General features: G+C 40.1%; 1 protein-coding gene across 1 annotated transcript; it reads left to right on the top strand.

Moving 5' to 3' along the window:
- gtf3c2 (general transcription factor IIIC, polypeptide 2, beta) lies at positions 1-25165 on the top strand. The gene is made up of 20 exons (XM_085372173.1): positions 1-264; positions 874-983; positions 1334-1901; positions 2297-2403; positions 3588-3784; positions 4168-4253; positions 4598-4675; positions 6008-6109; positions 6386-6613; positions 6864-6975; positions 7075-7192; positions 15517-15548; positions 15682-15811; positions 15996-16140; positions 19434-19595; positions 20984-21062; positions 21995-22123; positions 22342-22599; positions 22790-22897; positions 23711-25165. The coding sequence occupies exons 2-20, from the start codon at positions 959-961 to the stop codon at positions 23891-23893; spliced, it is 2847 nt and encodes a 948-aa protein (XP_085228299.1). The 5' UTR covers positions 1-264; positions 874-958; the 3' UTR covers positions 23894-25165.

Genomic DNA, 25165 nt, shown 5'->3' with positions numbered 1-25165 from the left:
GCGGTCTGACGTAAGGAAAGCGGAAAGCTCCCTGACTCGGTGTAAACAACTGTGAAAATGTTTGTAGTTTGCCCTCCTTGAAAAAATTAACGGCATGATTTTTATGACGGCTGTGTCCCGGTAAGCTCCGGTGACTTTACATGTCGTGGTTTCTGGTGGTTGAGGTTGGGATTCGATCCCGGGTGGCTGGACTCTAGCTTCCCGTGTTCTGAACGAGGTGTTTCAGCCTCCGCCACCGAGGAGGAAACCGTAACACTACACATGGTGAGTTTTTAAACGTGCTACTATCCGGTTAGAGGCCGATTTTTAAGTATATTATAATATATTATGATACACTTGACTGCTACTATATCCAGTTAGCATTAGCAATGTGTTAGCTCAATAGCATGGCTAACTAAGACAATGTGACTCGTTTTAAAAACTAGTGACATATGTGTATCTCTTAAATAACTTGATGTTTTATATTTTTACATTGAAAACATATGCCGAATTGACGTGTGGCCTTAACCATTAAATGCCTTAAGTATCGGTGTGTATATTTTACGTCTTCACTGTGAGTAGGGAAGAGAGAGTCAAACTGTCACATTATTGAATGAGGTTTGGTGTGTAGGTTGTAGACAGCGGCTTATCGACTTGATATCGGTAGAAAACACCGGCTCCCTGACTCAATTTTTGCACTGTAATTATTTTAGTGTCGTTAGAAGTCTATAAGGTTGTTTAAAACACTGAAAAGCCATATCTGTTTTGACTTTCATTCGTCCATTGTACAACTCCAAACTGCAGGAAGAAACAGCTATTTTGATTAAATATTGCAGTAGTGGACAGTTATTTTATACATTAAGTAATACATTATTTCTTTTTCTGTCTGTGCAGCTGCAAAGCTACACTGAGAAGGAACTGGCTCTACACATGAGGAGGCACCTAAAAGAAGAACCACAGAATCAGAAACCCAGAGCATATGGAGCCCACTGAATCTGCACAAGGTTTGTCAAACTTGAGATTTAAGAGGTACTTCAAATTAGGAACATGTTCTAAATGGTCTAATCCAGGGGTGTCATCTATTTTAAGATTACAGAGGATGAGAAAATAATATTTCAGGATTTTTTCAAACTTTATTTTTAAGAGCTATTCACACCTTGTTCTTCTATTATTAGTTTTCATTCCTGTCTAGCACAGCAGCACTGCTGGAACTTGATTTCATATTATGCATGTTCAGCTAACAGATGGAATCCAGCACTACCAAACCGGAAATGTTGACCAGGCAATGACTTTCCAGTCACATTAACACAATTTTACATCATTCAGTGGAATGATAATGTCACATTTCTTGCAGGGCAAGAGAAGCCATTGGAGGAGGGTGCAGATTTAATATTCAGCTCAAAAGGACGACAACGAAAGAAAAATCCCAAATATCTGGATTATGAAACTGATGACAAAACGAATGAACACCTTTCACCCAAAACACCTAGAAAGAGCTCAGGAAGGAGAAGAGCAGCTTCTCAGAAGACTCCGACAAAGAGTAGAAAATCCAAGGCTGCCGCACAGGACACTCCAGATGGAGAAAATGAAAAAAAAGATAAAACACCTACAGAGTGTGATGGACAAACTACAGCAGAAGTGGCTGATGAACCACTGAGAGGCAAGAAAACTCAGTCAAAAAGGACTCCTGCTAAGAAAACCCCTGCAAAAAAATGTAGCAATGCCAATGTAGACCTTATAGATGGAGAGGGTGTTGTTAAAGATACGGTGCAGCAGGAGAATGGGACGCCAAAGCCAAAGAGGAAGTATGTAAAGAAGCAGTATGTACAACAAGTGAAGCCAGTTATTAAAGAAAAGGATGCAGAGGAACCTGAGGAGGAGACTGGACAAGGTGGCCGGCGGCGGAGAGGAGCTGCCAAAGCGTAAGATACGCCTACAGTACTGAGCTGTCGCATAGGTTAAATGACGCTAAACACCGTCACCTTTTTTTTTTCTTTTTTTTTTTTTGTTAAATCATTTTTACATCAGACATCATCAGTTGAAACACAGGAAGTCTGAACTGTGACTCCAGACTTTGGTGATAGTTACTTTCACTATTAGTTTTGTGATAATTACACCCTAACAATCAGACTTTCATTTTTTGGTTACATGTACACTTATCCCCACATTAATTACATGCATCTATGTAGCTATATAAAAGCATACATTGCTAATTGTAAAATAATAAATTTTCTGTCTTTAAAACATTTTTAAAGCCATTTTTTTCATATAAATGGTAATATAGGCATTCAAAAATAATGTAACCTCAATCTTCCAGGGCGTTGAAGTACCTCCACAATTTGGCAAAAGACTTATTTGGGCAAACTGATGAGCCAGGAAGCGAAGATACTGGATCAGAACAGAAAACTCCCAAAGCAAGCAAAGGTACAGTGAAAGTCTCGCCGTCTCTCTTCCCCAGGGCACCAATCACAGCTAAGCATTACCTCAGACAGTTTCTGCATTTCGTTGCCTTGTACTTGTGACATGTGCAATGACAATAAAGTTGAATTCTATTCTATTCATCTTTTTACCTATTTCTTACAGAGTTAAGTGAGGTTGCTACCACTCTAATTCTGCGTTCACACTGCAGGCGAAAGCGCATCAAATCCGATTTTTTTGACCCTATGTGACCCATATCCGATCATGGTATGACAGTGTGAACGACACAAATCCGATATTTTCAAATCCGACCTGGGTCACTTTTGTATGTGGTATTGAATCCGATACATATCTGATGTTTTAGAAAGCAACTGCTCTCTGAACGGTCATGTCGCATTAAATCCGTCTCTTACGTCACTGACACAAGACAGACGCCAATTATCTGCGCCGGAGAAGACATCGTGAACGCTTCCTGGCCGTCCAGTGTAGATGTCAGTGAAACTGTTGGGAAGACAACGTAAACATTTTATTTATACTGAATAATCTGCAGATTCTCACAGAAATCTGCAACTATCCTTTGAAGCACCGCTCCTCTCTGAAACAGCAATAAGGATAACTATTAGGCCATATGTAAATAACAAAATAACTTAAAGCAAAATTGGGGAACGTAAAGTCCGAAACAAGTCTTTATATTAAGGGCCATCAGTCAAGCAGTACTGTTTGGTCTGGGTCTAAACAGAGCATGTTGTGTGTGACATCTTCTTTTGCGCCGCTTTGTGGGTTCACACTAGAGCGCGTTTGCTATCACATTTTATTTGTAGTGTGAACAAGCAGACAAAAAAATCAGATTTGATCAAAAAATCGGAATTGAGCATTAAGACCTGCAGTGTGAACGTAGCCTAAGACCTAAGACCTGTAGACGTGTCTCCCGTCTGAAAATGGGCCGCACTTCAAACGGCAGGAGTTGACTAACTGGCATAGATGTAGTTATATTAATGAACTTGTCTGAACTTGTTTAGAGTGTTGTGTCAACATTGCATTTCATGTCAGTTGTTAGTTGTGTTTTGCAATCTCACAAGTTACATGCAGTGTAAAATTTCATATAGCAGTGCAGAAAAATTCCTTCTTCTGCCAATATCAGTAAAGATCTCTGTGCACCGTAACTTAAATCCCTCGTTCTATTCCTGCAGTGGGTAAAGGCAAAAAGAGGAAACATCCTGACAGTGATGCAGCAGAAGACGAAGACTTTGTGCCAGATAATGATGAAGAGGAGGATGCAGAGGAGCTGGAGGATGATGACGAAGAAGCTGCATATGACTCAGACCTCGACTCCAATTGTGACAAACGTGGAAAAAATCCTCCAGTTTATTACGTCAACAATAACAACGTCAGTGGTTTTCTCATTTTAACTTGATGGCACAGTTACTGGTTATGACCTCATGCAGTGCACTAGGGTACATTACTTCAGTACGGTATCTCCATATCAGTCTAATACAGAAAGATGAATCTGCTTGATGATGGTAATTAAAAGTTAAACTGTTGTGATTTGTCAATACCAACCTGGGCTTATAAATATGAGTCATTATAATGAGCACTTTATATCAAACATAAATCATCAGATTTTGCGTTTTTCTGAGACTAAACCAAAGTGCAAACCATTATTGATTAAAATGACCAGAACATTTTAATTTCTAAGTTTAATGCAGCTGCATAGAAAAGAAGGAAGAACATGTGCATAATGAGTTCATCCTGTCTCCTTCTGTCCTGCAGACATGCTCGTTCGTCAAAGCCCAAAATGGACTTAACACCCCTATCATGAAAACTGCTTTGGAGAGTGCAAAGACCACCAAGAAATTGTAAGTCGCAGTCAGTTAACAGTAATGATTTGTTTTCGTGAAGTACCAGTGAACATTGTCCTTTTGCTGTTAGTTCATACATCAGTTTTTGTGACGACATACACAATGAGTCTTGAAGTGCAAACGACACTGGAATATTTGAACATTCAAACCCTTTATTTTGAAAGCTTCTTAAAGTCAAATTTTGGGTTATCTCAAAATTTCAGCTTACAAAACTTCACCTTTTTTGGTTGATTTTGTTGAGGTTTTTTCAGCATTTTGAATAAGTAAGTCTCAGACTGACTAACTGCTTGCTTGTTTGTTTGTTTATTTAACAATGTGTTTGTTGATGTTTGTGCTTGCAGTCGGGAAGAGCACTACAGCAGCTGGGTGTTTCCAGAGTGGGTGCCCTCCACCAGGGATTGGGTTCCTGTCCCACAAAGGTAGTTTCTGTTGCTTTGTTCGTTTAATACAGTCGAATCCAGTTTTAATTGAATAACTCATTAAGTTTTATTTGGATATACCTTTTTATTTTCTGTGTTACAACGACCGTACCCAACACTCTTTACCAAGTAACTTTGAATGTTTTTTTATTTTATTCACTGAAATTCTAACACAAAAGTCATACCAGAAAGTCTTAGCTGCAATTGTGTTTATCTGACTGTTTCATTAGATGCTTAGTTATTTAGTTTGTGTTGGGACATCTGTCCACTTTTTTTGACTGAAGGTGGGCAGGAGCCTCTGCCAGCTGACAGTGGCAAAGACAGGCTGCACCTTGGACAGGTCACCACTCAATCACAGGGCCAGACAGACACAGACAGCCATGCACACCTAGGATCAATTTAAGATGACCTGTTAACCAGAGTGTCACCTGCCTTTAGTCACATTACTGAATCAATCAGTTGTCACATGGTCATGCAATGAGATATGCTGTATATGCTTTCAAGTAACCCAATGAGGTTCAGACTATTTTATACTCTTGGCAGGAACAACACAGAGAGACTCAAAGTCACATTTAAAATTTCCCATATCTTTGAATTGTGGGCTGAGACTGGTGTGAACAAAAAAGGCCCCAAACTGTGGATTTGAACCCAGGACCTTCCAGCTGTGAGGCAACAGTGCTAACTACCACACCACCATCCTGCCCTCATAGTTGCATTATATCCATTCATTAGTTCAAATAAGGCTTTTAAGCTACATAGGAACAATAGTAAGGAGTCATCCAAATCTGATACTTTATCCTAATTAACCCTTAATCGACTGGGATTCAAACAGGCCTAATGGACTTATTTTGTCATTTTGGCTGTAAAATGACAAAATAATTCTCATCTTTCAGGAACAATTTTTATTTTCTCACTAGCCTATAATGAGTGAAAAGTAAGGTCATGTGAGTAAAAGTGGTAACATTTAGGCGGAGCTGATTTTTTTTATACACTGATTTCCCCCCAAAAGCTTGTCATCGTTTCTTTCTGAAACAATTTGAATTTTGTCTCAAACAATATCGCTAAGAGAATTCTGGTCATTTAAAAAGCACTTGATAAATAAAGGGTTAAACAATAAAAAAACAAAGGAACTGCCAGGAGGGGTTGCTGAGATGATGTCTGAAAAGTGTGGCTCCAAGAAGAAGCCAGTCTAGTGAATAAAGAAGAGCCATCGCAGGACTATGTACCTGCGCTGGTCTGGTGGCTTCATAAAGGGAGCTGGACAAGGGACGTGTTATTCTGGCTGATATGCACAAAAGTTATTAAAAGTCTGTGTGTTCTGCTTTCATTTAGTGATTTGGAGAAATATCTGCCTCAGACGCCTCGCTCAGCTGCTTTCAAAGTGTCCAGGGAAGGACTCAACAAGGAGGAAGCACCTCTGCAAAGACTCAAAAGGTGACAGTGATCGCAGTGTAGTTACCCCCGGTTGATGATTTCCCTCAGATATGTCAAGAACAGTTCGATTGAGACATAACTGCTGCTAATACATTTCCAAAGAAAACCTCTTTTTTGTATTTGTTTGTTAGTAAAACTCATACCTATAAAAATATGTAATTGTGATCATTTGCAGTTTGTTCTACATGGTGCAGATTTTTTGGTGGCTTTTGTAGGCGAGGGGGAATAAAGCATTTGGTGTCTTTTTTGTTTTCATTTTTTTCTGTTAACTGGCAGGTTCGAATCTATTCCCCCTCACCCAGAACGCTGGGACATGATGCTGTATGCAGGTGGACCAGTGTGGGCTCTGGAGTGGTGTCCAACACCTGATGGTGCTCCTGCTACCCAGTACATCGCTCTGTCCTGTCATCAACGCATGGATGATTTTCACTACGTCAACAAAACATCCACAGGAACTGGACTCATTCAGCTGTGGGATGTGGGCAAACTGAAGTATGGCAACAGGTACAAATGAAATGTGCGGAGTGGGAAATCACTGATAAAAATATTATATTATAAAAGCTTATTGTCTGTCAGTCTCTTGACTGATTGACTTGTTTGAACTACTTCCAGAAAAAGTCCAATAGTCCTCTGTAAACAAACTGTCTACATCATAGATGGCAGTGAGATGTTCCCAGAACTTATAAGAAATTTGTCTTTGAAACTTCAGCCTTTTTATATTATGTTCTCTTTTCTTTCACCTCTGTCCAAACAGACCAGACTCCAAGCCAGTTGTGGTCTATAGTTTGGCCCAGGATAAGGGCTTCGTCTGGCATCTGAAGTGGTGTCCTGCTGGCGGCTGGGAGCTTCCCACCTGTGCCAGAAAGGTAAGGTGTTTTTCCTATGAAGTGTCTTAGCTTTTAGCTGATATTGAAATGATGAAATCTTATAACATCCTAACGTGGTATCAATCCCTCACACTGAAGGCTCCATTCTTACCCAGACTGGGTCTTCTGGCAGTGGCCACCTCCACCGGGGTGGTTACCATTTATAGCATACCCCACCCTGATGCTCTGCACTCCAACATCACTCAGCCAAACTCTGGTAAGACTGATCATAACTCGCTGTGATTTCCCCTACACATTTTTTTTTGCAGCATTTATAACTGCTCCATCTAAAGTATTTTACTTGTAAAAATGAAGCGTGTCCTGTGTTCAGCAGAGGGCACTGTTGGCTTTCTAAAGTCTGAAGTCAGCATGTTGGGTGTCTATTTTCTCCTGTATCCTATGAGGACATAGGGATGCACTGAAGCAGTGCGTTACTGGTGGTTTATAGATCAGCGCATCACTATAAAAACACTGGATGTCTTTATACCTGTTTATTTATGAATTAGCTTAGCTCATTTTCTTTCTTCGCACGCCAAATCAGAAGGTTTGGCATGTAAACGCTGTCTTTGGATGCACCATGCAGCCCTTGGATTGTTTGTGATCACAGTAAAGCTCTAAGGCCTGTACTGTGAAACAGAATTCAGGGCTCAGGATTAAACCTGAAGTTGAAGCTTCCTCTGTGAGTTTTCAGTTTGATAAAGGTGACTCCCCGTGGTATCTTGTCCTGTAGACCTGACCTGCTCCTGATAACAGGTGAACATATAAACCCACCACCTGCTGGCTAGTTTATTTGGATAATATTGGCACAATTGTTTCATGATATCACAGGATTTTCGAGTGAGTCTGGACCCTTTTCCTGAGAAACTTGTGCCTTTTGGCTGAAAGCAGTTTCAAAGCATCTAATTTTTCTGTTTGTCTTTATAAACTCAAATAGTCATATAAAAACAGTCATTAAAGAACCAAATTCTTGTAGCTCATTCTAGATCTAATATAAGATTTCCAAGTAACCCTACAGGTTTAAGTTTTGTGTTTATACTTTTTCCTGTAGTTGCTCCTTAGACCATTAAATGCCACCAGTGTTGTCGCTTAAAATGTTAGACCTTAAAATTATAAAAAAAAGGCTTTGGAGTAACACATTAATCCCATCAACCTGATCCTTAATTACTGAAAGTTTTTTTTTCCTCCACCCTCCTGGCTTTGGATGAGTTTAATCAAATGTACAGTCATAGTATGTTGTTTGTGTTGGGTAATATTCCCGTCATGCCCGGTTTGTGTTTATGACCTAGTACCAATCTCAGCTCTTTCATTCAATAATATGCTCACAGGAAAATGTCACGTGACCTACATGATTGCAGCTGCTAGGCTTAGTGATGCCAGATAATAAAAATCTATCCTGGTTATTTTGAACTTGCTTTGTATTACAGATCTGTTTTAGTAGCATTGTGGTAAAAGAAAGTAAACATTTTCTCACCAAGCAAAGTCAAAGAATTTGTGAAAATATATTATTTATCTTAGTAATTAATTATCTTTATCGTCACTTCTTGAGTTCTTTTGCAGTGTATCACTAAGATCCAGAATATTGACTAAATCAGTCTCATATTTCTGACAGTGTAATAACACGTGTTCTGTGGGTTCATCATCTCCACAACAGTCAAATTTCCCTGTATGTTGTTTCCCTACTATAAGCAATGTGCCAGTAAACATGCAGGGCAGGGCAAAGACACAGGGCCCACAGCAGTCTTGCTCTTTGGAGCCCCGATATGAGTTTTCACTCACCCCACTATGGTTGGGTTGCCCATAGAAAATCCTCATAGAGACTCAAAAAGGCAAAACTGCTGTGGGTCCCACATGGGCTTGTCTACATGAGCCCCATACAGGTTTTCTATTTGCAAGACAAAGGTGTCCTGCCCTGTGTGTAAAAAGAAAAGAAAAAAATGGCATTGCCATCTTTGTCAAGCTCAGATTTGTCAGTAAAAATAATGCAAACCTCACAACAAGGAACCACAAGCCACTGAATATTTGACAGCTTGCCAAAAAAGGATCAAAGTAGGTGCCAATTAATTTTCTATTGAACAAATAGCTAATGAGAACTTGCAGCTGTAGTCCGTTACACACATTTAAACACAGCCTGATGAACTCAAGCACGAGTATGTAATCAATCAAATAGCACCTTATCCATCATATCAGACGTGACCCTCATTAAACGTGGTAGAGCTTGTGTTTGACAAAGCAACAGTATCCACAAGAAACCAGCCTCATGCAGCTTTCACAATGGCCACAGAACACACACAGAACACTGTCCAACAGTGTAAGTACATGATGACATTATGGATGGAGGAGCCTGTGGTCCAGTCTATTCAGATCACTGCGCTGTCAGTCGCCTCTGGGGCTCTGCTGATAGAAGACAATACAAACGAGATTAATGACGAACTTATCTGCCACATCCACCATAGAGAGAAACCCAGTTATGTCTGCATGTGAGTGTGTTTATCAGTCAGTATCCTCAAAGCGGTTCAGGCTAATCTGATTGAACAAAACACCATTGTGAGATCATGAGTATAGCATACACCTTACATATAAATACGCACATTTTTGTGTTATATCTCAGTGGACGCAACCTTTTTAGATCCCATTAAAGCTTATCTTGTAGGGCATGTCTTCCCAGTTCCACAGTGTAACAGAAGCTTTGGGCTCATAGGGACAGCTACTTTGATACTTTCACTTCGTTATCTGAAAATGTTGCCATGTTTGATATGAATATCCACCACATTAACACCATATATGAAATAAAGCACATTAGGTCCCCTTTAAATCACCTGATCTCTCCACTGAAAGACATGCACATTAAATTCTTCTACATTAACATTAATTAAAAGGACTAAATAAAATAATTTTGCATCATATTTTTGGACTTGGAAGCCATGACTGGGTAAAAGTATGAAGCCTACATCATGGCCACAGCTTGAGAATTCTTCAAAAGGGTTCCTGGAGTTGGGCCTTTTTATGATTCAGTTTTCCATCTCACCAGTAATGGCTTGCATAGGTGACCGTACAACTGCCTGTACTCTGATCATTATAACATTATGTGCACTGTATTACACATGGTTTGGTTTTGAAATTAAGAAGTATTTCAAATGCCTCAGTTTGGACATAAAAAGATAAATGAGACCCGACATTTCTGGTCTTAATTTTTTCTCATTCCCTCGTGGACTCGAGTTTCCATTCTGTTTTGTAGCCATGGATCATTGGGCTCAGTTTCCAGAGGGCTACTCCATCAGCCCCCTGCTTGCAACCAGAGGTTATAGTTATTGGATTGAAAGGTTACTGAATACCCACATTTGAAGATGGCTGCACACACAAACTACTACTGCAAAAGCTTGTTTAGCTTACACTGAGAAATTTTCATAAATACAGCAATCGTAACATTTGTTTTCCTTCAATATTTTTTAATGTAATGAATGTCTTAATGTTGCCACAAACCCTATTAAGGAAGACTAGGAGATGATCAGAATCTTTATAATCCTGTATAGCTTTGCTGAAGTTTGATGACCTGAGGAGAAATATGCTACACGTAATCTGTACTTGTTTGCAATTGGCTACCTAGTGCCAAAATCAACCTTTTTATTTTAGCATACTTAGATTGGAAAAATCTGAGTTCATGGAGCTGATAACTATAGACATGTGACCTATTTGGTTTAGTAAAGCCAATGTAATATTGAACTTTGTGTGGCATCTGTGGAGGCCTCTAGCACAGCCTGGCTGCATATCTTATTTGAGCGATATAACAGAACCTCAGTGTGTTTTCTTATCTGGAAGAAGCAGTAGCATAAATGCAGAAGAGGGAATTGGAACTAATTTCTGTGGAAAGTTGGGCCTTACAGCTGCATGGCCATACCTGCAGTTGTATACCTGTCAATTAATATCAAATATATCTTTAATAAATGTACACATGTGTTATAGTGTAGGTCTCCAGAAAGGTTCCTTCTGAAGGTAAACCTGGTTTGAAAGGTTGTCAGCAGAATCAGGTAACTGTCATTTATTTGATTTTTCTCACATAAAGCACACAAGAGGAGATCTCATCTCAGATTTGATTTTATGTTTAGTTTTGGGAAAAGTGCTCCATAAGTGGAGCCATTGGGTGGCATGCTGTGAATACTCTGGACTGTTACATGCACTATGCTCATAGTGTCATAGATTTGTGGAACTGGACATAAGTGAGGTTCAGAGATGTGCATGTAGAATATGACAGCTTAAAGACTGTTTGTTCCTGTCACTTGGCGCCAACATTTTCAAAAGAACAAACTGAATGTTTATATGAAAGTGATGTTACCTCGGTCTTGAGAATAAAAAGAATAGACATTCAAGTGGGACAGTACCTTCATTTTTCTTTTCTTAACAGCACTCACAAGGTTATAATAGCGCTATTTTGTAAGCTGCGAAATCTGCCCCAACTTAAATGCTAAACAGACTAAGATGAGTCAATATTAAAATCACACACCATATGTCTCACAAGTAAACTCCTGTTCAAGCCGTAAAAGCACATACTGTTTTTCTCTGATACTGCACTTCCTTCATAAAGATAAAAAGCATAATTTGGTCATATTATCTCTGTTCAGTTTTTTCTCAGTGACCATCACCTTTGCTAACAGCAACTGCAGCACCACAGTCCTGAAGCATTGACAATTATTCATTTAATCGTGTGATTGTAAGCAGCAGTCTAACATTTCTTGCAGGTTTTTCACTAATAATTTTGCTGTCACATGTGGTCGTTTTTTTCCCTGACATTAAATTTATTTTAAGTAGAAAAATGGCTAACATCAGCGCGACTGTTTTTCAAAGGCAAAGTGTCACTTTTATGCTGCTGTGCCTGCAGTGAGGCGGGGACGACATGGAGAGGTACATTTAACCAAGTGAAAAAATACCAGAGAATTTCTTAATAGCTTCTTTGAGGCTGACATGTCGAGCACCGACTGAATGCAGATTAGTTATCCTAGCTTACGGGACCAAAAGTGGATATAATATAATATAATCTTTCTATATCGGCTGCAAGGGTTGAAGGTGAAATTGCTTTGGACAGGGTTAAAACTGTGTGTGTGTGTGTGTGTGTGTGTGTGTGTGTGTGTGTGTGTGTGTGTGTGTGTGTGTGTGTGTGTTCATCCTGACCCCTTAGTGCTGTTTGCAACAGATAATTATAAATGGCTTTTGTGTATCCAGTCACCAGAATGAATGAGCGCGTGAATGAGAGGAGGAGGCTGTTAAAGCTCCAGAATTGGAGGGCGGGGGGTGGCTGGAGGTTTTGAAGGAGGGGGTAGTGTACGCACATAATTTACAGCACCATTCTCCATCAGACAAGGATCTATAATTGAAATGACAAAGAAGATGCATCACCGAGCCAGTTGTTAGTGTTGGAAGCTATGAATTTTAGGCCTACTAGATGACACTTCTTGTATCCTTACTCTGTCAGTCATCAAGGACTTACTTGAGACTGGACAGGGAAGAAGATGGAGGAGGTCACACAGAGGCCAAGTTAAAGTGTGCAAAATTGCAAAATACTGTAATTTTTTTAAATTAAAGATGAATGCTTCTAAAACTAGGTTAGAAATTTTTAAAGAGTCCAGTCTTAATATTGTTCTTTAATTAATATAAAGCAAGTTGGAACATTTCATATAAATAAGATTCACTGAGTTGGCAATGTCAGAAAACATGGACACCACCACACATTTCTTTTTCCCCTTTCAGTTGACTCTCGTCAGCATCGACACTGTTTATCTCCTTACAACAGACTAACCACCATTTATCCTCAGCGGCATATTTTACTGTCTTTAAGCTCTGTCTGTGGCTGCTCCTGTTTCTGCTCAGCTAACACAGCTGACCGGTTAGACACAGTCACTCAGTCAGCCTTTATCTCTTTGTTTATCAGGTGAAATTTTTTAAGATAATCATTATTAATTGCACCATAGTCAAAACCAGAGTTAGTCAAACTCTTAAGTGCTTTGTGCAGTGGATCTTGAGGAGGAAATTATGTGATAATTATAAAGCTAAGTATGTGAAAATGTTGATTAAGAAAAGGGAAAAAACTGATACAGTCTAATCATTCACCATATGGGAATATCTGTCATCACAGCTCATTATAATACTTTCTCTTTTTGCAACATTAGTAACTCTGAAGTTTGTGTTAAAACAAATGACGGCAGCTATTTAACTGTGTAGAACTGACTGGGATTCAAAAGATCTGAGCCTTAGAGATAAAGTAAGGGGCTGCTGGTCAGTCTGAGCAGCTGACTAGGATACCTGCTTTGGTGTTTTGGGCATGTTTAACAAAAAGGACACCCCGGAGGTACCCCCAGGTCACGGTAGCCTTGGAATTATAGAAGGAAAATCTATAGTTAGTTAGTTAGAGGGAGGTCAGGACATTTCTGGTGGTACAGCTACTCCTGCGATCCAGACTTTAAATTGCAGAAAATGAAGGAATGAATTATTCACAACATTAAAACTGTTCACAAGAAAAGTGAGTAAACACTGCTGCATGCCGAGCTGGTAGAAGGCTGCACAATGTGAGGTTGTTTTAATGTGACTGATGTGATTTTCACAATTATAGAGAGCCAATTATGTCCCTGAAGGTTAAAACTTATCACCCTCACGCTGTCAGACCAGCCTTCTCAAACTTCTGCTACACCCTAGTCAGACATATGACATCATATTGAATAATCACTCACTGATGATCTGGAGGGCCAAAAGAACAAGAGTTGATTTACAACAAGGTTTATATAAAATATTATTGTGTATTTTTCTGAGGCAGAGGTGAGGTGATGGAGGGAGTGGAACAGCGAAGAAGACACTATTAATCTAAACTCTCAGTAATCTAAACTGGAGGAGGAGAGAAAATTAATGATCTGGAAAAGTCTGACACCGTGTTTCTGTTTTTCGCTTTTAAACACAGCGACTGCCTAAACACAGATAGGAGAGTTTCTGCCAAACTAAATATCCAGTCATTTCGTAAAGTTTATCCGTTATCTGTTTGGGTCTTATAAATGTGCAAATCCTCTTGACTCTAAGATATATTTTTTCCACCTTTAAGGTTATTTAAGGGTGGTGTGATGGTTAGCAGTATAGTCTCACAGTAACAAGGTCCTGGGTTCGAGTTGAGTCTGTGGCTGAAGTTTGTATGTTCTACCATAGTTAAAAAAAACACCTATGTGGTGTTAATAGGTGATGGCCGTAGCATCTTTCTGTATTAGTCCTGTGACTGAGCCTACCTTGCCTCTCGCCCTATGATAGCAGTGAAAGGCTTCATCAGCCCTCTTACATCCTTGAATTGAATACAAGACCTTCTGTCTGTACTTCTAGTTATGTCAGGATTCCTGTTAATCTGTATGAAAAGCTAGCTAACAAGCTAAAGGTACATTACCAACACTAAATATGCTGGCACGTAGTATAGCAAAAACATGGTGAGGGTAAAAATGTGCTGCTTTTGTACTCCTGCTACACCTCTCAGTGAACTCTTTATAACAGAGTCAATTCCTTTTGCTCATACTGTATATAGCCTGTAGCCTTTTATGCATGTAAAATATCATTTGGCATTGCTCTATGATAATGGTGAGATTTGCATTCAAAGGGCCATATTTACTATGTGGGAAAAAATTGCAACATGCAGTGATGGGAAAGTTCTGCAGGTGATGTACCGTCAATGTGCTAATTTATAAACTGAAACGCATCATTTCAATAATGGCCAACACAATCTGCCAAGAGTGGGCTTCCACTAGTAATGCACTCAGTCTGTTAACATCTCTCTCAGTCAGTCCAAATAAATTAAAGCTCCTAGCAGCAACTGTAACAGCAGCATTGTGCACAAAATAAAAAAAAGGAAAGAAAAAGCTTACAATTAACTTAAATATTTTTAACCCTCTGAAAGGGAAAGTCCTGCAAATGCACAGTGCAATAATGAGAGCCAAACGGCAGTAACCACGCCTACACCTTTCAGTTAATACTACGACTCTTTGGTAAATCCTGACAGAGACGTTTTTAATACCTAAAGAGGGTTTTATTCTGGCATAGCTTGTTAGAAAATCTGTCCCAAAATGTCAGAATATTAACACGTTGGAAATGGGCTTCTTGACATGTAACATCACAGCTCTGCAGCTGAGCTTTAATTACATCTGACACTAAGTGAACGCGTCTCAGATTGAAGACAGCCGAGTCAGGGCCGTCGATGTTTAGCTGAGCCTGTTATTCTCACTGCTTACAGAAAAATCTTCAAGGGACATCCAGCACTACATTCATGCTCACTGTGTGAATTTCTGTAGTTTTCATGTTATTGTCATCAGTAAACCATTACTGTAGCTGTCAGGGTTCATTTCAGATAGCAGAGTGGAACTTTGAGTTGGGTTACATGACAGAAATATGATGGGTCCATGTACAGTAAAGGTACATGCTACCTGTGCATCAAAGTGAATCATTTGTTTAAAAAAATGAAACTTTTTAAAAACAGTTAGCAAAAAATCTCTGGGTATTAAAGAAATTGATTTTTATGTGTTTTCACAGGTAAAGGCATTGAAACACCTCAAGTATACAAGGTAGGAACCTGTTAAAATACATTTACACTGTCTTTTTTCATTGATGCTCATAATGTCACAGCCCTGTTGATGTTGTGTATCTACCATTAGGTTGAGACAGGACATAAATGAAAATGACCTTTGTTTTCTGCAGGTTAAAGGAGTGGTGACATTGAAGCTGGGCGCCTTCAAAGCCCCTCACCATGAAATGAGCGGGCTCGTCCTGTCTATGGATTGGCTTCCTGACAAACCACACAATATAATGGCTATTGGATTCTATGATGGTATGAATTGATTTCTTGCAGATGTTCTTGATTAACTAGTTGTCTGTTTGAGAGAATAAACAAAGGAGCAGTCCTGAGCTGATCTGATTCAACTATGAGTCAAGATTATGGATTAAAGAACTGTTTTATGCCAGTAGTTTCACTTTTCCGCTTGTTCTTGTTCTCTCCTCAACTCTCTCTCCAGGTGTAGTAGGTCTTTGGGATCTGACAGCGAAGTCTGCGCTGTTGCGTGTGCGAGAGTCAGACAGGTCGCTGAGTCTGCTGCCCTACAGATGCATCCTTGCTCACAACAATGGAGTCCGGTCCCTGGCCTTCTGTCCTGCCTCCAGGTGAGCGTAATATCAAAACTCTCTCTGGATCAAAATAAAACACTGTGACTTCAAAATCAAGATTTTAATCTGTCATGCCTCTATGCCGTATGCATTTTATTGAATTTTGATAGCTGAACAGTTCATGCTTATGAGGACGAGAGGGTGGAGTACTAAGTTGTCAGGTGACATGCTTGCTTAAAAACTATATCCAAGAATAAACTGTTGAGGTTACAAGCTAGACCCTGGACAGGCTACCAGTCTATCACAGAGTTAGTTCATAGAGACAGACAGCTGTTCACACCTACAGTAAATTTACAATCATCATGTATGTACCGACTCACTCCTGGTGGCTGATTGGTGGGGCCTGGCGCCCAGCTGGGCCCCTTCCAGGGGGTGTGGTGCCCTCAGGCCTCTCTGGCACAGCTGGCTGCCGGCAGACCCGCGGGCACGTCACTGCAACCCCCTCTGGCCTCTGCTCCATGGCTGCTGGGTGACCTCTCGTTTGGGGCTCTCCTCAGCTCTTCCCAGGAGGGTGGCACGGTTGCCCCTGTGGTGGTCCTCCTTGGGTCCTCGTATTCTGGGGCCTCTGAATGTCTGGGGCCTGTAACTCCGCCATACCTGCTTCATGCCCTGGGGGGCGGAGCTATGACTCTCCACACTCCCTAGCAGATCGTTACATGGAGAAACCTTTTGAATACAAGTGTGCTGATCCACACAGGTGTGCACACATGCAGACTCCACACAGAAAGGGTCCAGCTGGCCACTGGATTTGAACCTAGGACCTTCATGCTATGAGGTGACCAGCTTCCACACCAAATATACATATTGCATAATGCAAAGGCTCCAGCAGCACAAACATGGCAGACAAATCCAGTAGATGTCAAGATGCCAGCTACAGCTGTCAGTCAAAGTAAACACACGTCTAACTTTAAGTCTTGCCTGTATCCAGTTAGACAAGTTATTCAGAAAAGCTGTACTTTTACTGTAAAAGGAGAAATTATATCTGAAGGAAATAAATACATTATTTCAGACTGGGCTGTAAAGTTGAATGCTGTAAACGGGAGTCTGTGGGAACTGACTCACTTTTTGAGGCAGCGTCACATGGGACTGCAGTGTTTTAGCACCTTCACATTGGCCTTATTTTCAGCTTTAAAGGTCACTGCTTGTGTAACAGTACAATAGAATTTCAAAGCTCAGTAAAACTTAAAGAAAATACTGCAGTCACCCAGTGATCCCATCTTTGTGTCTTTATTTCATCAGTTTTTCCTTCATCTACTTTACTCTGGTAGTTGTTATTCGCAGCCAATTAAAAAGGCGATTTGTTGGCGCCTCTGGTACTCGGAGCTAAAGGCGAGACGATAAATTTTGAACGCACAGAGTTGCAGTAGAGCCCTCCCTCTATTGTATTCAGGCACTAATTCAGAATGTAGGGTACAAGGCCGGGCAAGCAGCCACGTCCTTATCACCACTCAGACAAGGCAACCTGAATTAGCTCTATGCAAGTCAACATGCGCTGACCTTCAGGCTGCAGCCTTGCTGAGGTCTCACTGCCTGGTGTGATTTTCCATTCATATCTAAAGTTCACTCTCCCCGCTTGGAATAGTTAACTGACTCAAAAACTTCAAGTGTTTATAGAGGACATTTTGTGCTGTTTTTTCATGTCACCAATATTTATTCTTCATATCTTATAACAAATAAACACCCAGAAATAGGCAAGCTGCAGGTATGCAACTGGCTCTCTGAAAGGTATGTAAAGTTACATAAACCTGACGCTTGAATGTTTACAGGTTCTAGATGATAATGGGCTTATGTGAGAATCGTTCATGTGGATTTTAAGAATTCGTTTTGTTTGGTTTCTTAGTTTCTGACTTTTATTTATCTTTATCCCGTGATATCTGAGGGACTGCACTGTGTAAGCTGGATCTTCTTATAGTATGTATACCAACATAATCACTTAACCAAATTAACTAAAGCACAGGTGGAAATAATTCAGATGAACTGCTCGCAACTTTATTGATGTGAGTAAACTTTAAATGCTCGATACAGAAGTGAAAACGGGATGGCCAATTTAAAAAATAATAAAATGTCATAGCTAAGGATTTGACTTTAGCCCCATTACGGACTGTGTCTCCTGAAATCATTTTTCTGTGCTCTGTTAGTCAGCTGATGTATGTGCAGATAGGAGTGAGCTGGAGAGGTTATTGAAATCACCTGTGTCTAATACGAGTATTCACAGATATACACTGCAAGTCAGTATCGGGGATGAAGCAGAATTGGTTTTTCATTAAAAACTGTCCAGAATGTCATTTTTCCCACTAACAGGTCAGTGTGAGGTCATCAGCGTCATCTCCTTCTAAACCCATCCAGCCCTGCCGACTCACCTAAAGCATGATTAATATGGCTTATATTGTGGCGTGATGTAAAAGCTTTCACAGAGGATTTTCTGCCTTGTCATGAATTTTGCTTTTTTGAAGAACTGCCAAATAACATTTTGTAAATGTGTATTTAACCTCAGATCAGAATTTGAGATAATGGTAACAATAGTTTCAAACACATGGTCCTGCTAAAGCCCATTTTGTGGGGCTGTGACCTCTTAAAACAAACTAATGACCCATTTTAGTCAACACTGCTTTAAAACAGCTGGCAAATACAAGTAGTCAGATGTAATGATTGAGGTAATTAGTATTTCCATTAAAACTACAACTGCAGCCTTCATTTGAGCAGATGTGAACCTAATTTGATAGCAGCCAGTTTTCCTCCACTTTTTAAACTATTTTCTTCATTTCTGAACCACAGACTTTAGTTTTCTCTAAAGATAAAACTAAAGTTGGATTAAAGGTGGATAAATGATCAAGATTAATCCCACAGAGAGAGAAAAAGCTCCTGGCTGGCAGCAGAGAGACTCTGAGGACGCGTATCTTGTCTGGATCACTGCTTTTTAATTACACAGTCATGCTGAAAAAGATCAAATCTCCCCTCTCTTTGTCTTTGCTCTGGTTTTTAACACCTTTGTATTTTCTTTTTCTCTCACTGCAAAGTCTTTTTTCTCCTTTGTCATCGCATTCATAAAGCATTTTTTGTCTTACAAAAGAAATCCGACTATATCGATTGTTCTGCCTTCATTTGTTTTATGGCAGACGCCGCTGTCAGATTTGATCAATGTAAAGAGAATAATGACTTTCACTTCAAGCACTGCATCACATTTAAATCCCTGTGTTCAGCCTATTTATATTTTCCACCAACAGAACATCCTGGTCTGTTTTCCCATCGTCAACATGTCTTTAACTTTTCATTTGTTTTTTGTCTTCTAGATACCTGTTGGTGACGACAGGTGACGACCGCTTCGTGAAGACATGGGATCTGAGGAGGCTCTACGATCCCATCACGGTTCAGAAACGCTGTCTGGCCAATGAAATCAACTGGCCACTGAATGCACCGGGGGTTTTGATGGCCCAGGACAATGGCACCGTGGTGTAAGAAAGCTTGTCTCTGTTTCTTTGTTACAACTTTACATCTGACTCACTTACATTGTATCTCTGGTATTTGCCTCTAAGGTTTGAAAGATATGTTGGACAGTTGTAAACCAAAATGAACAAATACTAGAGAGTTAGTGAGTCCAACATTAAAGCATGGAGGCAGTCTAGCCACAAGTCTATCAATACAGTGCTATATGTATTTAATCATGCTCAGAAAAGAGACAGTATGTTGAAGCAGTGGACTCCAGGGTGAACCAAAGCCAAATCCCTGACCTCTGTCTTTGTTAGGGACACATTAGCATTTACACTAGAGAACATCCACGATCAGACCCCAGAGCTTTTTGGGAAAGGATTTGAGAAATCAAATCAAAATTTGTCTCAGTCACTGTTCACTTGGATTCTAGATTCCTAAGGTGCACTTTAAAATAAAAAGACTACAAAAGTACTGGGAAAGGAATTCTTTGACAGCTAATGGAAACGAAAATTGTCACAATAAGAACCAAAACAATCACTGATAATGAAATTAATAGCAATTCTTTCTCTTGAATGAAAATATCAGAGTTCATTTTTTCCCTTGAGCTTCTTCACAATCGCTTCTTCAAATTCAGAAGGAATCTGAAGAGTAGGATCCACAGCTGCTGGCACATCCCTCAGGTACTCAGCCTCTCCTGAGATTTTCACCTGGTCAGCAAATGGTAAATGGCCTGTATTTGTATAGCGCTTTACTTAGTCCCTAAGGACCCCAAAGCGCTTTACACTACATTCAGTCATCCACCCATTCACACACACATTCACACACTGGTGATGGCAAGCTACATTGTAGCCACAGCTGCCCTGTGGCGCACTGACAGAGGTGAGAGTGTGGGAGCTGGTTTGGTGCTGGGTTCATGTACGCTCTTTTAGCTCATGGGACTAACTGTGTCAGCCCTAACCTAAAAGTCACCACATGAAACTCCTATTTACAGAAGTCTTTCCACTGTATCAGTGTCCTAACTGAGTTTCATTTGGCATACTCACTTGTGATTTTTGTGTCCCAAAAAGTTAAAGTGTGGAAAACGGCCAGCACCTTCCAAAGATTATGAACTTCAGGTTACAGCTTTGTAAATTCTGTAGTAGAAACAGTCTGGAAGATGAACAGAGTGGCTGCATTTAGCATTGAAAACAAAAATTCAGCATCAAAGATAATATCGTAGTTCATGCTTACTTTTCAGAGTGATTCAAACTCCAAAGGTAGTGGAGCTTACACTAGCCATAGTGTGACCTTCCTGCCTCCTAACAAGCTCCACATCCCCACTTCTCCTCTGCGATCTGTCAACATATGCAGTCTTGAAGTAAGAATAAAAAAAGTCATTATGACTCGTTCTTTCTCTCTTTTTTTAATTTAGGAAAGGTTCACAAGGAGTCCATTACATCGACCATCACATGCGCTCGCTCTTTGCACTTCCCCGGTCCGGCACTGTGTGGGTGAGTGTAGCTGTTGTAATCTTCCATTCTTCAGTCATCAGCAGCCCATAATTCAGTCACAGAGCACAAAATAAAATAGCTTTGAACTTCAGGAAACCTTTAAATCAGGGGCACGACGGTCATTTTCGAGACGATGAAGAAAGTTTGAGGATGTTAATATTATTCAATATATATGGATAAAAGGTAGTTAAGGCCAACACAGACTTCTGGAGTATAAAGGTATTCCATAGTTTTGTTACTGTCAGAAATTCCTCTCAAAGGTCAAATCCAAGTCTTGCATTTCACTCGTCTTTGCTGACACTGCAGCCAGTTTTTTCCTCCTGAGGATGTGAATCTTTAGAAGTTTTTCTGGTAGGTTTCAGAGGTTTTTTTTTTCCAAGCGTCAGGACATTTTGCCTTCGTTTGGAACCGTCTCCAGCAGTGGATTAGTCCACGTTTTTTTCTTAAGTGAGTATTTATGGGAGAAAAGCTGCCCTCTAGTATTAAATTGATTTAAAATAAACTACAGTCCGTGTTTTATTGTGATTAATGAACACGTCCCCCATCACAACAGTGTGGTGTTAAATAGTTTAGGCCAGGCGTAGAGCGAGGTGGCATTGAGCAATAGGAAAGGTATAGGATGTGTCAGTTATGGATTCAAAACAGTATTTTATCGTTTTGTTGATGATGAGGAAAATAAAGACTGCTACCTTCTTTTACCCTTTGTAATCATTGAAAACCTCCTTTTGCTGCAGTGTTTTGGGTTTAATTGTGTGTGAGTTGAAAAAAACTACTGGAACTGATACATTCGAGGCTAGTTGTGCTTCTGTAATTAGTCTCATTACTCAAACTATCCCTGAGTGTCTGAAATTTGCTCTAAGTTACTGAGAGAAACTTTTTTTCCTTAGCAGTGCTGTGTGATTTAATATTTCATTTTCTATGCGTCCCTGCAGTCTCTGTCATACACCGAGTGGATTAACAGTCTGGTGACCGCAGACAGCTTCGGAGAGGTGATTTTCTCTCTGTTACCTCAGATCAGCTACGTTGCTCCTTACATCAAACGCACAATAGAGAGACGATTTGTAAGTTTACTTTTCCTTTACTTTTATCGCTCTTTATTTTTCCCTATGTTTACTTCAAAAATATCATTTTACATTATATCAGATGTCATATAAAATTGGTAGTGTTCATAGAAAATAAGACAAAGAACATGAATTGAACATGTGGCCAGTTGCAGTGAAAGAATTGCTCAGATTTAGAGACAAGCTAACGGTCCATTTTATTAACCTGTTCCCTTCAGCCCATCTACTTCACATCTATGGTGCCTTATGATGCAACGGAGAGAGAAAAACAAGAAATGGGAGGAGAGGAAGAGGAAGGAAACGCAGTTGAAGAGCAGCAGGGAGAAGAGACAGAAGAACCAGATGCTACACAGGAAGCAGGAAATGAGAACGACAGTGAAGGAGGAAGAGTTGGACGAAAATGTCCTCCGCTGAAATTCCAGACCTACAAAGAGGCTACAAAGAAATACTGCCTCCATTATACAGATTTTGATTTTGTGGGTTAATTTTTATCTTCATTTGGTTTCATTGTTTTTTATTAAACAGATATTTATTAAAAAGTAAGGAATGTTCAAGTAATATATGTAGGCCAAAGACAAACTGGAGAAAAAGGCTATAGTAGAATAGAGAACGAAATAAGAGGAAGACCACACTGACACTGTAATAATCATACACTCTGACTTTCAGCGGACCACTGCAGGAAGCGAGAGGCGAGCTGTGTGGAAACGCATGAAAGACACAGAAGTGAAGGCAAAGATCATCCTGGATGACATGCCTTTGTCTGCTCTATATAAGGTATCTGAAACACACACACACAGGGCGGGTATCATCAGACTCCAGCTGTAATGCAACACAAAGAGAAAAAGCAGGAAAAGATAAACAGTGCAATGAGAGGAAATGGAGGTGAGATCTGTAAGAATAGCCTCTTCCTCCTCCCTCTTCTGCCTCCTCCTCTGATGGGCAGCTATAAAGGGGCTGAATGTAATGATGTGTTAAATGAGAAAAATGTCACCCTCAGTGGAAGGAGGGAGGGGGAGATGGAAAGCAGCCATTTGAGGATTTGATGTGTTTAATTTTAAGAGAGGCAGAGTGGAGGGTGTCGCTGTGCCCTCTGGGATGAAATGATGGACGGAGACTTCTTGGGACAGGCTCCAAAACAAAACGGGAAAGGTTTTTGACTGGCTCTTTGTCTGAGAGGGATAAATGGATTAGAAAGAGGAGGATGGCAACTTGGGAAGGAGAAGTGAAAAAATATAGGGAGGCGTGCACCAGGAGGATTTATAGTGGTGAGTGGGGTGGATAAGCGTCTGTAAAGAAATCAGGGGGAAGTGATGATATTGACTCAGAGCTACAGCTGCGTCATTCACTGTGGACAGAGAAAACAAGAAATTAGCCTATAAATAAAAACCACTGTCGCCTTAGTAGAACACAAAGAAAGCTGTTTGTATTAAATGTGGAGTCCCTCAGGGATCCACACTTGGTCCTCTGCTTTTCTGCCTGTAAATAATGCCAGTATCTGCTCTTCTGTAAATTGACCTCTGATGTTCAGTTGTTGGTTGAAGAGCACAGACGAGAAATATTCTCAGCTGTCTTTTCTCATTTCTTCAGGTTCGTTTCAACCCAAACATGAGCTGCCACGACTGGGTTGCATCCGGGGGTCAGACTGGACTGGTTAGATTTAACTGTGTAAGGGCTCTGATGAACTCTCATCTGAAGAAGATGATTGGTGAGAGTCAGGCCCAGTTCAACGCTCTGTACTCGCCGGGCCAAGCGGTGACAGAGCAGCTATAGCAGGAGTTTAACTTTGCTACGGTGGGTTGTACTCCCTCAAGAGACAGTCAAAAAAGTGACCTCTGAAACACGCAGCTGTGAATAATGAAAATATGTATGAATATTACGTTTTTATTCTTATACATTTGTATATGTTGAAAATCAGTCAACGAAAACTAATGACATCAAGCCATGAAGGTACTACAGGTTTAATTGGTCCAGGTTTTGAAGCATCTAGACATGGCTAGATATATCCAAATTGTCTGAATGTCACTCCGTATATAATGAAGTTCAACTTTAAATTGACATAATTACAGTATGCAAGCTAATAAAAGTAAAACTCTCTCATGACCAGTTTAGGGGCTTTTCTTTTGATCTTTGGTCATCGTTGACCCTGAGAAACTGAAGCAAGACTTTCTCTCTGTAAACCAAACCCAACCAGAATCTGTTGAATTCAAAGCCATTTAATTTTTCCTGGCAATTAAATGTTTCCATGTTTTCCATTTTCTTCTTATCAAATTATAATAAAAGTCCTAATAATGACAGTTCTGTTCTCTACATCAGAAAAACTGCAGCAGTTGACAGTTAAGTGCCTTTCATAACCCTCACTCACACAGGCCTAGAGACCATTTCAGTGATGAAATGTGTGTCCGCCACCTGGTTGGAGAGTGGTTGTTTGCACATGAATTTGGTTGCAAAGAGGAACACGGTGCTGCAACAAAAACCTTCTGGTGATTGATTTGGTCGTTTTGATTACATTACAACAGTTGCCCATAGTTTACATGGAAGACGCCAGATTGTCTGCAAACACTTTCAAAATGTTCTCCAAGCAACATTGAAACTGAAAAGCGCGACACGTGGAGAATGCTCACCTTCAAAGTAAAAGTTGGACCTTTTACAACCTGTTAGTTACAGCAGGAAAGCGCAACCTTTTCTTTGAAGGCACATGTTCTCAGTGCGACGGAGAGCTGAAAGACGTTTAAAACGTTATTTTTTTTAAAGTGAGGATGGCGTTGTTTTCCAAAGAATTGGTGCGTCATGCCAATATTTCTTAGGCTTGCTAGCAAGAGTGTTCTGGAACGTCATAAGTAATTTCATTAGTTAAACCCACTGGTGTTTGTAATATTTCCAGACTTTCTCACGCGTTGTTTAATTTGTGACTTTGTTTTTAGAGAGGGGTTTTTTTTGTGCATTCCCTCATTTTGTTATCAGCCTCTCACGTTATCGGTAGCAGGCTGGGAGCTAATTTTGGCTGCGTTTGCTTGTTCAAACAACTCAGGCTCTAATTAGGGA

This window comes from Diplotaxodon limnothrissa, linkage group LG15 (genome assembly GCF_057381915.1).
Source record: "Diplotaxodon limnothrissa isolate DT_005_m linkage group LG15, D_limnothrissa_male_GT1.1, whole genome shotgun sequence".
NCBI classification, from domain to species: Eukaryota; Metazoa; Chordata; class Actinopteri; order Cichliformes; family Cichlidae; genus Diplotaxodon; species Diplotaxodon limnothrissa.
The sequence above is the reverse complement of the archived record's forward strand: the minus strand, read 5'-3'. Positions and strand labels throughout refer to the sequence as shown.

Coding starts and splice junctions, on each gene's coding strand:
- gtf3c2 (XM_085372173.1), top strand. CDS start 959: ATGGAGCCCACTGAATCTGCACAAG. Junction 6,110..6,385: donor CCTCTGCAAAGACTCAAAAG/GTGACAGTGATC, acceptor GTTAACTGGCAG/GTTCGAATCTATTCCCCCTC. Junction 15,812..15,995: donor GGCTATTGGATTCTATGATG/GTATGAATTGAT, acceptor CTCTCTCTCCAG/GTGTAGTAGGTCTTTGGGAT.